The sequence below is a fragment of the Onthophagus taurus genome, chromosome 6 (genome assembly GCF_036711975.1).
Source record: "Onthophagus taurus isolate NC chromosome 6, IU_Otau_3.0, whole genome shotgun sequence".
In the NCBI taxonomy this organism is placed as follows: domain Eukaryota; kingdom Metazoa; phylum Arthropoda; class Insecta; order Coleoptera; family Scarabaeidae; genus Onthophagus; species Onthophagus taurus.
In genome coordinates this window covers 21,563,002-21,581,176 of record NC_091971.1, presented here as the reverse complement: position 1 = coordinate 21,581,176, position 18,175 = coordinate 21,563,002, and the positions used below count along the sequence as shown (strand labels likewise).

The following is an 18,175-nucleotide window of genomic DNA, read 5'->3' as shown; positions in this document are numbered from 1 at the left end:
CCCCCTAAGCTCCAGTACAATTTTCGACACTACGGAGCACGGACGAAAGCTCTCACGGAACGGTTTCTACGCAAACGCGAAACGAAAATTTCAAAACATTCTCATTTTTCACCAATGATATCGTTCTTAAACCGTTAGTTCCAACTTTTAAATTACTTTAAATTAGTGCCGTTAATCATTGTGTGTATTGTGTGATAAATTAGATCAAAATAAATAAATAAAACAATATTGGTTTGGTGTTCATCTACAGAAACTGTTACTTTTTGGGGTGTGAATAAAATGGATTGTATAATGAATCGAAAACGAAGCTGAGAAAAAGGTAGGAACGACGTAAAGAAATTTTACTTTTTTATGGAGGTAATTCAATATTTAGAGGACCTTGAAATTCGAGGTAACCTACCCATGCACGAAATTTATCTCAGGTAGACAAATATTTCTGGTTCCTTTCTTTCTCTCTTTTGAATGCATATGCATCTGTGTCATCTGAGGTAGTTATACCTAAAGGAGAAGATGTCCGGAGGTATAAATTTGCCCTTTAATTTATAGCTGGCAATAAAACTTTCAGATTTTACAACAGAAAAGAGAGCATGTGAAGCAAAAAGATTTTTTACGGTTGTTTAGGTTTTATTTAATTTTCTATGAATGCTTAAATATGAAATTAAACAGGTGGTTTTTCATTTTTTCATGACCTGTTCGATTTTCAATTAAATATTAACATTAATTGAATGAGTTTAATCGATAAAGTTAAGGACGAGTTTCCTGGGCAAACTGAAAACGTAAATAAGTTATAAAGCGGAGATATAAATTTCTCCCATAAGCACTTATCCGGCAATAAAATGTAGAACACGAGATATTTTCATCTGGAGGGCTGTGGAGTCGAGCTCCGAGGGACTATTAACCCTAAAAGCATAAGGGGGACGGTCGGCCCAAAGGGTCGTTCTGTACTCCATGTAATTGGTACGAATTAAAATGAATTTTCTCCAACGAATACATCGAATCATAAAACCACCCTCCAGTTGAACTATATATATTTATTTTTCCTTAATTTATTACTTAGTTATCTTATTTTTTTAGTTACACTTAAATTGTAAGATAAAGTTAAGTTCTGCTTTGTACCTTGGCATTGATAAAAGGGTTTTGAGATGAGGAGAAAATTGGCTGTTCGATTGTAGATTATTGTGTGTTATTGGATCAATTTACTTCGTGATTGTGAGACGTGACTTTTTTCTTTCTTTAACTCCTCTCTTGGATAAATCATAATTTCAGATATCACGAGCGGAGCCGATCGAGTTAATATCAATTATGACTCCGCGGGGCTGACTCAGGTGTGTTATTATTAGATTATCTGGTTTTTTCGTCTGCAGGATATACGGCGCCCTCTGCTCCGTAGCTCGCAATTTCCTCTCTCTCCCTTCCCGGGTTTGCGAAAAAGAATCAAATTAGAGCCCTGGCCGTCCGGCAGTATCGCTTTTGTATTATCGTTTTTTTTTGTTTTTTCTTTTTTTCTGGACGAGTCGTATTTCAAATTTCCAATTTAGATAAAGTTAACGGCGGCAGTTATGCTCTCGTAGGGGTTGGTCGTTCTAAATTTGAAAAAAGAACCGAGCAAGAAACGAAAATATACAGATTCGTTATTTTTTAGTCATGGGGTTGGAAAACATTCGCAACGCCGAATAAAAAAAATTTAAAATATGGACAGAAAGAGGAATTATTAGTATTGGTAGCGTTTTAAAACCAATTACTCACCCCATTCTCGTTCTTCCCCGACCAATTGCATATGCACCCTGCTAATGTAATTTTGTCACCCTCGAGTAGCCGTTCACCAAAAAAAAAAAGACTCGTCCACCCTAACTTGGAGAGAGATCTCAAATAAAATAGTCCCTGCTTATAACAACAAAGCATAAAAGCAACGTTCTAAGCCTGGGGGTGGCAATTTATGTTATTTAATTATTCTAGAATTGAACCGGGGGTAATTTATGAATGGAGGATGTTAGAATACAATTTACGACTCACCAAGGGTAACTTTCATATCGTAAATTAAAACTAAAATTATATCATAAAAAGATGAAACGTTGAATAACACTTTAAATGTGGTTATTTATGTAATAAGGGGAAACATGGGTTTTAATTAATTATAAAACAACTCTAGTATTATATATTATGATTATAGCAGTTTATTTCTTGTAGATAAAAGTATAATATCATTCAGGTATATCTCAGGTATCCTCAATTTGAAATGGTATTTGTTTTAAAATTAAATGCAGGTAGTTATTGAAATACTCCGTTAGATGATTCTGTGAAAACGTCGGTAAAACAAGTCAATTTTAGTCAATAAAGCTAAAAGGCCACAATCTGTATTGCTGTTCTTAAATAAAGTGAAATCGGTCGAAGAAAATATGTAAGTGGGTGTAGGTGACCCAAACCATTCCATTTCAACCTAAATGGACTACTTTATATGTATCGTCGCGGTATATGAGATTTACACCATTATATAATCTAGCTAATATTAACTTTATTTTTTCCATTAAATGGAAGTAATAACTTTTATGTTTTAAACTCATTATGTGTTAATAGGGAAGTGTTGTCTTGTATATTGTTTCACTCAATGCTTTTCCATCTTCAAAATACAACTAAAAAATTAAGTTGAAGTACAAAATATTCGAAAAGGGAGATTTAACGATATTGATTGAAAAAGATGGTAATCAGATAGTAAATGATGGTATCTCATTAAAGCAGTATTGGTTGCTGTATGAGATTTTTTCTTACAATCTCACTAAAACAGTTACTTATCTTATCTTCTATCTTCCTATCTCTCATACCACAACCTTCATTTTTCTTAACACAGCTCCTACGTACGAAATCGTTTGCTAGAAATGCGAGCAGTCCATTGCAGTACTAACAAGTATTCTACTCAGATGATGCAATTAAAGAGTTTTGCAACTTCAAAAATTAAAGCACTGATTGGTCTACTTTAACTGGATGAGTTAAAAAAACTCATCGTGTGAATAATGCAAAATTGTGCCCGATAATGGTACCGCTTCTGAATGTTTTCGTGCCACAATGTCAATTAAGAAGCACAAACACATATCTGCGTCCGTATGTGCCGCATTTTCTCCACTTGTGTCATTCTTAGTATAGCTCATTTTTTCTAGCCCAATCTAGGTAGCTTCCAGGTTTATTTTGCCTAATTCTTTTAATAGTATCCTCTCTGATATTTTCTGCAACTACATCCCACCGATCTCAACTGCTCATCATAGCGTTTGATATTGTAAAGACCTGGAGCAACGTAGAACCTCGACACTTCCTCTAATATCGCCTTAGTAAGAATTCATACTACTCTCGTAATGAGGATATCTCCGCAATACCAGCACGTGTTCGTTAAAAGTCTGGGCATAATGGAAATCTACTTCTCCTCACTCTCTTCCGACCCACTTTCAGAGTAGCGAGCTATTTCTATTCTTTGTTTCTTTTTTTTTAGTGGAAAGAAGGCAAAGTTAGAGCAATAGACTCTTTTTTTCTTTGATGAAGTAAACATTCAATAAACACGTTACTCCAATTTTCGAGGACAACCTTATAGTTTAATAATTGATGATTAATTTAATTACTGAAGTTTATACGTCATTTTGTTGATTTTTTTACTAGTGAACGACAAATAACATGTAGGGAACCTAAAAGAAAGTTTTTTATAAGATCTACATATTGCTAGAGTTATAAAGTCGTGACGACAACACATTAGTTTCGTAATTTTTAAATTTTTTAGATGATATCGACGTTCTTTTTTCAACTTGGTTTTAATATAGTACATAATTTCAATGGTGAATTTAGTTTTCCGTTATTTATTAAAATAACAGAGATGTTAACTTCAAATTTGTGTGGAGAAACTAAAAAGTTTGTTGTTTCACTTTAGTAATTTTAGTAATAAAATTCTCAGTATTGTAATAATTCATTGTCCTAATCGTAGTCGAATAATTTAAAGACAGCTTTATGAAGAACCCATTTGCAGGAAAATTTAGTTGCCTTTCTTCCTTGAAATCATGGAAATTGTTAGCACACTTTACAATGTAGGCTTGTCTTTACAGTCTTCAAATAGTATCATTGGCAGGACTCATCTTTATATTTAAAAACATCATCATACCTATAATCATACCATGATGGCTATAATGCACTTACCACAAATGTTTGTATGATGTATGTCTTTGGGTCTATTAATCCCTTTTAATAGGATTTCGTGGTTTTCCTTTGAGCATTCCAGGTTTTAAAGTTATCTACAAAACATTACACCAAATCCTTTTAATTTTGTTGGGGCATGTGGACATTATGTCCTAGTTTTCAAAATATTTGGCATGTGTTACCACATATTAATAAATATTAATAAAGTGAAAACCTAAGTAATAATTGGAATTTTAATGATACGTTTAATTGGATGCCGGAAATATAATAAATATGTAGCTAACGTGGTAAATTTACTAAACAATTTTAATTTTAGATTTATAATTTTAATTAACATTTTCTGTGATGTAACATCACAGATACTCCCCAATGATGGATGGTCATCAGCGTCATGCCTCCATTTAGGTTTAAAATCCCATTTGATAGTACATAATTGACTTCTTTTGACCATTCCGTGTTGTTCTGTTGTTGTTGAAGAGTATAAAATCGTTAATGTTGGTACCGAGAGTTACTAATTAATTGAAATAATAATAATAACAAATATGTAGTTATATGGTTAATTTAATAATAAATATTGATTTGAGAGTTATAATTTTAGTTCTGCAATGTCTTGTAAATAAATTGCACATACGAATGTTTCACAGGTAGCTAAATTCAAGATCTTGCTGCATCCAATTCGTCTGCCCACAATTCCCTCTTTCCATTACTGCGGTATCGCCAACTTTACGTGCGAAACGCTAATTGTCGGATCTTCTGTGATTGTAACAGGTATCAAATGTTTACCAGTGACGTCCAACCAATGTGCTGTAATTAACACCAGCAAACATACTATGCATTTAAGTTACACCTCAACCATTTTTATGACATCACAATCTCCATAAACATTGCCGTTATGGAACAGAACACCTTTAGACTTTTAAAACTTAGAATATTTAGAAACAATCATCATTATGGTGGGTGCAAATTCTCAGAAAAGACCTTGTAACTTATCCTTTACCTTCTGAGAAGAAAGCCTCAGAATATGTAGGTGTAACTAAAAGCTGTGTATTTTTTTTATGTAGTGAGCATAATACTTCAAATAGTTTCTTGAGGAGCCTTCAATCATGTACTGTCACTCACTGTTTACTCATTTCTAGTAGAGAAAATTTCTCAGATTAAAATAATGATTTTTTAGATGCTGAAATAAATTCCGGAACTTCGATATCAAAATTTCTTTACTATTGTCTTTTATTTTCAGATTAGACAAACTTATTAAAAGTTGAAACCGGGTGGTTTTCAAAGTGAGGAATGTTAAATTATGTAGCTCCGGAGAAAAACTGTTGATAAATGCGTTATCTTAAGATAAGATTCTGGCAAATTTTGAACATATCGCCTCGGCCACAAGCGGCCCTAGCTATTATTAATTACTTTGACCATGACGTTTAGTCTTTGATAATTGTACTGTAATCGAGATCACAACAAAACTTTCGCTAACTGATATTAAAACTGTATATACATCTAATTCTTAAAGTCTTGATGGTATTATGAGTGTAGTAAACCTTAATCATGACGCCTTGAGGAAATTTTAATTGTCGAAATGAGTTTTATCTTTGATGAGGGCTGCAACTGACACTGTCAGAAATAAAATGTGGTTAAGCTGCATACCAAATATCCCTGACAACCTGTTTTGAAGCCGATTATGTATATTCCTGATACAGTTACTGAAATAGGCCTCAAATATAGCACCTTGATTTTTTTTCTTCAAGACTCTTAAAGCGATCTCGGCTATTGTATACCCACACTATGAAGTTTCAGCTTAGATAAGTGTACTATATAACAGCAGAGATCGCTTCCGGCCGAGACGCTGCAATCGAGACCACCAAACATAAAATGCCGTTAAGATGCACAATGGGTTTTGAAATCAGTGGACGGCGTTAAAATGCAACACAAATATCTTTCTCAGCGATTTTTGTTCTTGACACAATTTAATTCGAATTATTCCTTTGAATTGAAAAGGACTTTCAAGGCATTTTTGCTATGGTTCCAACAGTTTTATCCCTCTTAAACAAACATCATAATTTATGTCATAAATTTAAGAAGATCGTTTAAGAGCGTTTATTAAATAAATCAAGGTTGAAGTTTTCTAAAGTCTTATGAAGCCTCAAAGTTCAAGTCTTATACATCCAGTATCATGGTACATAACTCTATCAAAGTAGGTTTTCTTCATAAAATACTACTTAACGTTTTAGTTTCTTAAACATAATCAGCAATCAATACAATTGCATACATTCAACGTAATGTTATGCATCTTTCAACGTCAGTACCCTATAAACATTATCATTAAAGTCGTGATTTTGGCCCATACAAATGCTTTGTATGTCTCACTCCAGGAGATATGGTTCATTGCAGCCCACAACACACAGAACTACTAAAGACATTAAGAGCTCAATTCTTCCCACGAAGGCTACAACTAGTTTTCACTGGTTTACAAATTGTGTCATTATTACGTTTAATTAACAACATCGAGTTTTTGTCTGTATTAAGACTATCTCAATAAATATAAAATAAAATCTTGATCACTATAAATTGGTATATAAACTAATTATACATATTAAAACAATGTTATTTCTTTCAAAAAAGAAAATACAGCTTTCCATCTAAATGTTACAAAAAATAACATTCTTTCCAGGACGTGCAAAAAAACACACTTTATTTACGTTTCGTAAAATCGTTTAAACCAACTAATCGTCGACATAACTCACAAAGAGAGACGAAGTGGAGGTGGAGGAAGGTCGAAGTTGGATGAATAGCTTTGGCTTAAAGAAGGCGCTTTGGGTTTCGGTTCGGAAACAAAGAGACCGATTGGCTTGCCCTCTCCGTTAAAATATAAGTTTGTAGGTAAACCACCAAGAACGGCGCGCTCTCCGGCACGCTGTTATTATGCCCCTGAGTGAAACTACAAATTACCAAGTTCTCGACTTGTATATTTGACCGTAAATAAACGCGCCAGACGCCGCTGCCAGTGGTCCCAGGTACCGGTCAGTTTCTCTTCACCACACTCTTCACCTTCCGTCCGCAACGTGATACCACCACGATGTCTTCTTGTTATGTTCCACTGTAATTATCTCCGGATCTTCTCTTTTACCTTTAGTTTCCAAGAAAACCATTTTTTTTAATAACCAACCCAACTTTTTTTAACTTTACTAAATTTGTTTACTTTTATTTTTACAGATCGTTGGTGTAAAACACCACCCCTTGTGTTCGATCGCAGCAATAGCAGAAATTCTTTTTGGTATTCTTCGTCAGAGCGCTAATCCAAGCGCCAACTAACTTTCAAACTGGCAGCCAGCGCCCTAGCAGCTATGAACACTCACTTTCACTCCTACGGGGGACCGGAGTTGACGTCACCGCATCCCCCGTCTCCGGATAACAATAATTACCAACATCCTGGTCCAGGACCCCACATGCACCCTACTAATGGCCACAGTATGGGACCTTTAGGTATGAAAATATTACACAAAAATTACAATTTTACATTTTTTATATGAATTTAATTTTTAGGCCATCCTGGTGGTCCGCATGACCAAATTTCCCACGGCCACCACCATCCAGCCTTTAGTAGTGGAGGACCACCACCGGGCGCTCCACATCATCCCCATCACGCGAGCAACAACAACAATAACAATAATACAGTGAAAGTTTGTGCGGGTTGTGGCGGTAAAATAATGGAAAGGTTTCTTCTTCACGCTTTAGACAGGTACTGGCACAACGGGTGCTTAAAGTGTTCATGTTGTTCCGCGATGTTAGCCGATATCGGATCGTCGTGTTTCACGAAGGGTGGAATGATCCTTTGCAAAATGGATTACATGAGGTGAGGATTTTTTAAGTTAACTAAAAAGAAAAGTTTTTAAAAACCAAATTAGATAGGTAATTATGGTAATAAATTAGGAATCTCCCCACGACATTGTACAGATCGATAGATTAAAATCCACACTTCTCCAAACCAACTCCCCTCGAAAAAAAACGACTTACGCTTTTCTGATCCTGTCGTTTCGTTGACGTCTTTTTTTTTCAACGACGACGACCCTGTTGCTCTCTTCTCATCCGTTCCTTATTCCATCCATTAGCGGTCGTAATCGTCGTTCGCCCCCACCCTGAAGGACCCTCGATTTCACTCCTCTGTCCCCCCTATTTCACCCTGCGCGTCCCTCCGCTTTGACAGAGCCGCTCTCGGAGAGGAGTAATTTTAACGAGGAATAAGATTATAAATTGAAAGACATTTTAAATTTGCATTTAAATCAGCGCCCCCTTGTGTAATCGAGATCGGGGGGCGGAGTATCTCCCGTTTTCCCGGGGGCGCCTTTACTACGACGCCTACGTCGAGGCGTCGTTCACTCGGTAATTAGAACTATCTTGTAGTATGGAAAACGTTAAGCTATTAAACCGCGAGCAATTTATAATTAATTAACAAAGATAATTAGAGTGCTATTTAAAATTGCATGATTTGAATGGGTAACAATTTTGGATGACTCATAGCGGTTGGAAAATATTTTTGAAAAAGTCGTTGAGAAAGAAAATAGGATGAAAGGGGCATGTGATACATTGGGCCCAATTCGTGGTGCCAAATTTGATTTGGAGGCGGCAAAATCAGTCCGCGAAGGGAGCGCAATCAGCTGCTCTTTCTGGGGAAGAATTCGCAAAAAAGGCCGCGTCAATCAAGCGAGGTTATGCCTGATTGGGCCCTCGAAGAGGTCTTCTCTGGAGGGCGTCGTCTTCGTCGTCGTGATGCGACGGCGGTGGCAATTAGTAGAGAAAAGAGAAAGAGGTAGTGGATCCCGCGGGCGGTTAAATTAAAAAAATAAAGGGAGCCGATTTCCCTCTCCGTCAATTTGCGTGATTGATGACATCCGGTCGTAATTGTTTGCGGAAGGGAGGATTCATTAAGGCCGTTCGGATCGACGGCAACAGTGGCGGCGGTTGCGGCGGCAACGACCACAGTAAAAAAGCACGCGATACCCACCATCGCGAAGAAGAGATGGATCGACCTGTCCTCGGTGGACCATAGGTTCAGAACCTATTTATTCAACGACCGCGGCCTTTGCTGATTAAGATCTGCCATAACACTCGCCGTACACCGCCTCCTGTTCCCCGTAATTGAGATATTTTAAATAAGTGTTACGTGCTATTTAGATCGAACCAGATTAAGATGATCGAGTACCTTCGACCTAAATACCCTACTTCACATTTTTCTTATACTACGTTGTTTTTTTTTAACCCGTGTAATGAGGTACGTGTAATCGGAGTTAATGCTTTTTTTGCATCAACTTGTTACTCCTAAGTACATAAATCCTTAAGATTTACGTCTTAAAACTGGACTATTAAATGCGTCAACATAATTTTGTCGAAAATTGTATATTCATGTCGGTCGAATTTAATCCGATTAATTTACAAAATGCGTACGTAGATAAAGTGAATTGAGTGGATAGGTTGACGTTTAGATTTTAGAGTGTACATAATACGTCACCGACGGCGTTTCTAAGAAGCTCATTAGAGGAATAGACCGTTCCTCGAAGCGGAAAACTCGAAGACTTCGCTAATAAGCTAAACCGCGCAGCTGAATGCCGTCCCGTTTTTCCAAGAGTAGTAACCGTCATAGGACTTGACGGTTTATTGCCAATTTAGAATATCCGTCGGGGGTGCAGAACCAATGAGGACACGGTGTGTCCCCTCACCGTTATAAATACGTAATGACGCGTAATTGGGGAGGATTCATCAAAATGCATTTTTAATGCGCGGTCATTTTAAATCGACTGAAAATAAATAGGCAAACGTATTCCCCATCATAATATTTACCTCATCCTATACGTGCTTTTCATTCCATTCTATTGTGCCACCCAACGTTGTTGAGTGAGGATGGGTTTCGTTCTCTCTAATGAATTCCTCCGGGGAGCAGAGCGGATCGCAGAGAGGTAAAAGTGGGGAGAGGCGGTGGCAACGCGAGGTTCCCCCCTTAATTGGCCCCGGTCGCTTCGCAATTATCCAGGAAACGAGACGTCGGCGCGGCTGCACAACTTATATAATAAACACCGCTAATAAAGTAAACAGCGCGTCGGCGGGACGGAGACGGAACGAGAGAGATCCCGGGGCGTGGAGGAGGCATTGGGGGCTGTTGGGACGAAGGGAACTGAGGGCAAGGTAGTAATAAATCCGAGCCCCTCCGCTAATTGGATGGATGTTTGACAGGGCCGACGCGTATTATCTTCGTCCCGCACTCGCTACCGCCACATCCCAATCAACTCGATTCCTATTATACCTACGCTAACTATCCGCTCGTGTGCGTGCTCAAATACCTTTTAAAAACGACCCCCCAATTGAGCTAACTAGACATGACGCTCGAGATGTGTGTTTGCGGTGAAACATTTTCATTGCAAATTTACATTTACCAATACAAATTCATTAATCAATTTAATCAATGATTAGTTTACATATTATTACGCAAGATGTTGCTTTAATTTGTTTAATGAAGTTATTAACTGAAAAATACATGTGTTACCGCCAATTCCGGCACACCTAAGATTGACTAGGCAATTTACACATTGCCCGAGCACTTTTGACCAAGTCCGAAATAACTTTTAATTTCGGGGTTTTCCTAGTATGCAACTAGGCAAACTTAGGTGTGCCAAATGAGGCTCATGCAAAGTCCGAAAATATGTATTAACTAAATATGTTATAAATATATATTAACTTCGAACTTTGCCTAAGTGAGTTAGGCAAATTAAGGGTGCGCAGAAAATTTTGGGTGCGCACATTCAAAACACTGTTTACTGCTAACAAAAAGAAACAAATACAATTCATAATATTCAATAAAAATATACAAATCAATAAAATAATTAAATTAATCAATAATAACTCAATTAGATATGTTAGCACAAATCAGAGCTGGGACGAATACAGGAAAAAAGTATTCGAGTACCGGATACCGAATACTTACAATGTATCCGGATACTTTTTTAAAAAAGTACGGATACTTTCTCCATAAAAGTATCCGGATACAAGTATCCGGATACATGTATACTGCAGTTTTCGGATACATTCTCGGATACTTTTAAAATGACCTAAATTATTGTTAAACTAATATATTGTCATCCATATTTTACTTATAGTGACTCCTAATCTTTTCTCCTATATTTTTTCCGAGTGGTCTCTCGGTGTGGAAATTTAGTGTACACTTGCTAGGGAATGAGTTCTTTGAATTTTTTCTAAATTTAGAAAATGAATTTAGAAAGAATTTCGAATTTAGCATTCAAATTTTAGTCGGAGAGAGAGCCCTCGATTTTCAATAATAAAAGAGAAGATGTAGTTACAAAAGATGTACAATAGTAGGAGAAACTGAAAAAATATGGGGCTTCAAACACGCTGGTGTATATGTATGTGTGTAATAATAGAATATTAAATAAAAAAACTCAATCAAAAAGTATCCGAACACCGAAAAAAGTATCCGGATACCGGATACATTCAGGTTTAGTCACGGATACCGGAACCGGATACAAAATTTGAAAAGTATCCGGATACAGAGTATCGGATACTCAAAAAGTATCCGGATACTACCCAACTCTGGCACAAATGATGAAAGAACAGATAAAAATCTGGTTTAACTTCCACCGTGAGACAAATAAAGAACAAACAAACAAAATAAAAATGCATAATATAAAATAAAAAAAACTGAACAATAATGAAACTTATTTACGTAGTACCAAATTTCATAATCATTAAAACAAAACTAACCAAGCACGAAAAACCTATAGTTGACCATACAACCTGTCTTGAAACACTAAAGATCTAAATTTCGCGATAGAGCTAGCACACCTCACGGAATCAGGGATTAAGTCCCACACCCTAGCCACTTGATACGAAAACGTTTGCTTAAATTTGGTTGATTTGTGCCTAGGAATGGTAACACAGGAACGATGCCCCAAATTAAGGTGGTGAACATCATTCCTGAACTTTATTTTCTTAACCAAATAATGAGGCTTCCCATGAAATAACACTGAATAGACCAGACACAGATAGTGAGTAGCGAATCTCTGCCCCATATTCAGCCACCTACAGAGCAATAGCTTATCCGAAATATGTTCTCTACGCCCGATTCCATAAATAAAAGGTAAACAAGAATTTTGAACTTCTTGCACCCTACGAGCACTGTCATACGATAAACACGGATTAAACACAGCACTACAATAATTAAAATGGGAAAGAACTAGTGAATCACACAAAAGTCGCTTCAATTCACAAGAAAGAATATTCCTGTTACTATAAAGCGCTTTCAACGATCCAAATGCCCTACCACAAAGCATACCCACATGACCAGAGAAAGACAGCTGCTCATCAATCACCACACCCAGGCTTTTAACAGAAGTTTCAAATATTAATGGCTGATTTAAAATATCAATATTAATGCCAACTCTATCAACATGTAACGCATCCTTTTTAGTAAACAAGATACTTTGCGTTTTATCGGATTAATCGGATTAATCAGCAATGATCGTTGCTCAATGCGAGCACACAGTTGTTGCAATTCACCAGTTACTCGACTGCACACATCCGGCAACTCATGCGGAAAGAAGTTGTGCATCATCCGTGTACAAATGATACGACAGGGCACTTAAATCAGAAAACATTATACAAGTAAAAATTGTGAAAAGTATGGGACCCAAGATAGATAGAAGACGAGATTGTATCATTCATCCTAACTGACTGCCGCCTATTCTGAAGATAATTCCGAAACAACTCAACACCCGCACCACTAATTGCAATGTAATGTAAGATTGACAGCAATAGATCATGATTTAAAATATCAAAAGCCTTAGTGAAGTCCAAAAGAATTAACATTGTCGACCTTCCGTCATCAAGAAATCTAAAGACGTCAATAAGGTCCAATAGCGCAGCAGCACAGCTATAGTGTTTTCTGAAACCCGATTGTCTGTCAGGTAGAATATTATTCTCATTCAAGTGGCCACAAAGCTGTTCAACAATCACTCTCTCAAGTACCTTGGACAACGCTGGAAGTATTGTCACAGGCCGTAAATCCTTCAGAACCAACACCACCTGATTTTAAGGATTATAAATTCTCAATTTTATTAGTTGAGACATGCTCAAACGTCAAGTCACCATTCACACTACGCATCCTATTATCATGATAATTTTGAGCAGAATCAACAAAAAATTTATTGACGGTTTAAGGATCAGTTAAGCCACCCGGCAAAACAGTAGAAGATGAATTAACAACATTGTATCTTTTTAAGCGCTTGGGCATTCGGATGGCATTCGTAACCAAGTTGCGAAGATTCTTGTAATAAACAAAGTGTGCTTGTTCACGTGTTCGTTTATATTTCTTAAACGCAGCATTTTTACTTTTATCATCTTTTAATATTACAGGTTCCAAGGTAAAGAGTTTTTCTTTACAACCGAAGTGACAGTAGGGGCATAAACGTTAAACAAAGCTAATAATGTTTAATTAAAATAATTAACCTTCTCATCAATAGAGATTAACTCAAAAACTGTTTCCCAATTCATCCTGTTCAAATCATTATTAAAATCCTCGATATTAATATTACGTAAGTCACGATAGGTAATCGTTTTAGGAGAAGGAATGTTTTTTCAACCAAAAAGTGATCCGAAAATCCAAGATCATCAGTATCACTCTGACCCCAAAAGACCCTCCGTCACAAAAACCAGATCAATTAATAATTCAGAGTCACTCGAAACTCTAGAAACAAGTCTGACACGACTGAAAGTCTGTTGCAAGTTTCAAGTTGCAAAGCACTTTAGTCCTCTTACATTTGCATAAATTTGTTTGACATTTCTTAGCCCCCGAAGGCAGAGTTTTGGCTACTAATCTCACGCAGAGAGAATTCAACCTCTGGGTCGTCTTAAATTTTCAAAAGTATGTCTTTACACGCCTGAATTTGATTTCTCGAATACAACGAGGCAATAATTCTTTTTGGTTCCAATTTTATAAAGTTCACATCATCTGTTGTCTCCAAAACTACGCCAATTAAGTTTCGTGCATCTCCTTTGCTCCTGTCAAGGCTTGAAACATGCACAGTAACTGATTTTCCAACCTCAATCGGGGGAAATTTTTTATTAGATGCAAACTTCGACCGCTTTCTCTTGATTTGAAGTCATCGTTTTTCTTTTTGCACACCGAAGACATAAAACTGATGCACCGTAACTCTCGTTGGTATTACTTGTACTCTAGGCATAGATGACATGAACATTCTGGGCACAGCTATAACACTTGTGGACTCCTGAAGTTTCTTTGTTGCATATGCAACTAACAGGTTACAATTTTGCCATATCAACATCAAGAGTAGGAGTTGTTCCTTTAGTATTTTCTGCATCAGGAAACGGTGTTGATCCTTTAGTATTTTCTGCATCAGGAAACGGAGTTGATCCTCTAAGACTTTCTGCATAAGGATCACTGGTGGAATTCTCCTGCTCCACAGTAGTTGCAAGTGCCTCTTCAAAGATCTTTTTCAGTTCTAAGAACTTTTTTGATAGAATCAGGCAATGACTGTATTTTTTACGTCCCGGTTAGATCTCCCCACACTTCCTTGACTTTGCGAGTGCCACACTTCCCTTATCTCTTCAGCTACCCGATTAGCAAACTCTTGTCCGTTGTCTGATTGCAACACGCTGGAAGTTCCCAAAATACAAAAAACATCCAATAATGAGGATGAGCCACTTCCTCTGCTGTCTTCGTCTTCAATGGACTTAAAATTATAAATATAGTTAGATGATCCTGGTAGTTAAAAATATATCGGAAATTACCATCACGACAAGTCTGCATATCTATGAGATCGACCTGACCTCGGGAATTCACTTCTTTAAATAACATTGGTTCCTTTTTTTGTGTGCATACTTGTCAGAGCTCTAAATAGCAAATTATTGTTTCTCGTGTTACGTTCACATATTTATTGCCTAGCGCTTTTATCATTCTATCTCTTCAACCGTGCCCACATTCACGATGAGCGTTGTGAATTACGTCAAAAAGATGGTCATTTTTAATTTACACTTTTTTAGACTTTGCCTGACCCTCATTTGGCACACCTATGTTTGGCTAGTTGCATATTAGGCAAACCCCGAAATTAAAAGTTATTTCGGACTTGGTCAAAAATGAAAATAACACATGCACCTTATCTCGTTTAGTCTCGTTATGAGTTTTGAGTTCGTTTAGAGATCCGTCATTCAGAGAGTGTGGTAGCGAGAGGGGGGCCTCTGGTTCAGTCCCGTTTGGCCCCGCTTGGCCCCGGGGAACAACTGCCTAACTCGATTTCAGCTGGAGCGCCGCGGGCCCTCAATCAATAGAGTAGTCGTGGCGGGGACCAATTACATGCCCACTTTCCCGGTAACGCCGTTTGCATACATTTCGCCCGCCAGCGCGACTTCGACCGGACCCCGTTCGTTCTCTTGTCGCTCGAACGTTTAACACCGTTTCCCCTTCGCCGCAACCACCCTCACCCACCCTATAAACCCCGCCCGCTAATGGATCCTGTGCAAAAGGAAAAACCGACGTCGGTCGGCGACGGCAATAATGTAAAACGTCCCGAGGAACATAATATCTGTCTGTCAGTGGGCGCTGCTAAGCCGCTGGATCCAATATTTTCCTGCTCCCCAAAGTCACGTGCGCAATCGGTGGAGGAAGCAGCGGCGGCGGCCGAACATAATTTGACAGCGAAAAGGATGATTGGTGCCACCCCCTCGCTGCCAAGAAGTCCCGATTAGGTAATCTAATAGTCGCCGCCACCATCGTGGTAGGATGACACGTGCACCATCTGGCAGAGGAAGCGTTCGCCTGATTGTGCTTGATTGACTGTTACCAGCAACTTTTCTTTTTCTCCCCTTTTCTCCTATCTTCATAGGAATATAGTATCTACACGAAAAATTTTCTTAGATTTTCATAAAATTTGGTGATCATTTCTTCTTTCTATACTTATTTGTATTAATATAGTTTTATTTTAAGTATGCAATAGTAATATTCTAATCGAAACTAAACTAATTGCGCCCGCAGGTTATTCGGAAGCAGTGGGGCGTGCGCTGCGTGCGGCCAAACGATTCCCGCGAGCGACTACGTGATGCGTTCAGGAGGCAGCGGCGGTGGCGGAGGTGGTGGCGGCAATAACGGCGGCCACCAAGCGACGGCGCAACATCCCGGAGGCGGTGGCGGTGGCGGCCACGTCTTTCACCTCAAGTGCTTCGCGTGCAGCAAGTGTGGGGCACACCTGGTGCCTGGAGACCGATACTACATGCTCTCGGGGAACCTCGTCTGCGAACAGGACTGGCACAAGCTTTTCAAAGCGACGGCGGCGCCGACAGTGCGAAAGGGCAAAGTCGGAAGGCCGCGCAGGAGTCGCGATTGAAGCACAATGGACCCACCGTACTATTCCTCGAACACAGGTAAGAAAAACTGATTATGTAACCCTCAACCGCTATCGTTATTATTAGCTATATCTTGTTTAACCCCAATATTACATTTGAATTGTTTTCTTAAGTAAGATAACCGTTTATTTTATCCAAGAAATAAAACTAAAAATAAATAAATCGTAAAGAGCAAAAATGTCGTATAAAAATATGGTCTTTTCTTCTTATCACCCCATAAAAGGCACGTTGAAAACTCGCCAATTACCATGTGAGATATGTGCTTAAGAGGAATAACATGAATACCTAAAATGAAGAAAATCTGCGCTTTATGTATTTTGAGAAAATTGTGATATACCTTTTTATTATACCATTTTTTCAACTGAATGAAATTTACAGATAGTTTTGACACACATTTGGCAAGTAGTGGTATACTTTTTACTAGTTTTCTGGGACATATATAACATCGTTGACGTTTTGGAGGCTGTGATGGACCTTCTAATGGTGAATTAGAAGAATGTTTCAGTACATTGTGTTAAGGGCACAATTTGCTACAACTTTTGTTGTAAAAGTTTTTTTGTATCATACTCTGGATACCGATTTTTTTTAATACTCTTCTAACAATTTATATTTTCGAAAAATTCTGTACATTGCTGCATCTGGGAGCAAAAATGTATCAGTACATTGTGTTAAGGGTACAATTTGCTACAACTTTTGTTGTAAAAGTTTTTTTGTATCATGCTCTGGATACCGATTTTTTTTAATACTCTTCTAACTTTTTATATTTTCGAAAAATTCTCTGCATTGCTGCATCTGGGAGCAAAAATGTATCAGTACATTGTGTTAAGGGTACAATTTGCTACAACTTTTGTTGTAAAAGTTTTTCTGTATCATGCTCCGGATACCGATTTTTTTAACACTCTTCTAATTTTCATATTTTCGAAAAATTCTCTACATTGCTGCATCAGGGAGTAAAAATGTGTCAGTACATTGTGTTAAGGGTACAATTTGCTACAACTTTTGTTGTAAAAGTTTTTCTGTATCATCCTCCGGATACCGATTTTTTTTTAATACTCTTCTAACTTTTTATATTTTTGAAAAACTCTCTACATTGCTGCATCTGGGAGCAAAAATGTATCAGCAGATTATGTTAAGGGTACAATTTGCTACAACTTTTGTTGTAAAAGTTTTTCTGTATCATGCTCCGGATACCGATTTTTTTTAATACTCTTCTAATTTTCATATTTTCGAAAAATTCTCTACATTGCTGCATCTGGGAGCAAAAATGTATCAGTACATTGTGTTAAGGGTACAATTTGCTACAACTTTTGTTGTAAAAGTTTTTTTGTATCATGCTCCGGATACCGACTTTTTTTTAATATTCTTCTAACTTTTTACATTTTCGAAAAATTCTCTACATTGCTGCATCTGGGAGCAAAAATGTATCAGTACATTGTGTTAAGCGTACCATTTGCTACAACTTTTGTTGTAAAAGTTTTTCTGTATCATGCTTCGGATACCAATTTTTCTTAACACTCTTCTAATTTTCATATTTTCGAAAAATTCTTTACATTGATGCATCTGGTACAATTTGCTACAACTTAAGAGA

At 37.5% G+C, this 18,175-nt stretch overlaps 1 protein-coding gene across 5 annotated transcripts in view; it reads left to right on the top strand.

Moving 5' to 3' along the window:
* LOC111422683 (LIM domain only protein 3) overlaps positions 1-18,175 on the top strand; it is a 284,619-nt gene that overhangs the window by 226,778 nt on the left and 39,666 nt on the right. For 4 of the 5 annotated variants that reach the window (XM_071196487.1, XM_023055902.2, XM_071196486.1 and 1 more), the window contains 3 exons: positions 7,381-7,650; positions 7,711-8,020; positions 16,220-16,605. In XM_071196487.1, coding sequence (XP_071052588.1) covers positions 7,512-7,650; positions 7,711-8,020; positions 16,220-16,568 — 798 coding nt within the window. In that variant the 5' untranslated portion in view covers positions 7,381-7,511 and the 3' untranslated portion in view covers positions 16,569-16,605. Of the gene's footprint in view, positions 1-45; positions 320-7,380; positions 7,651-7,710; positions 8,021-16,219; positions 16,606-18,175 lie in introns of those variants that run through there. The other variant, XM_071196489.1, reaches the window with a different exon arrangement.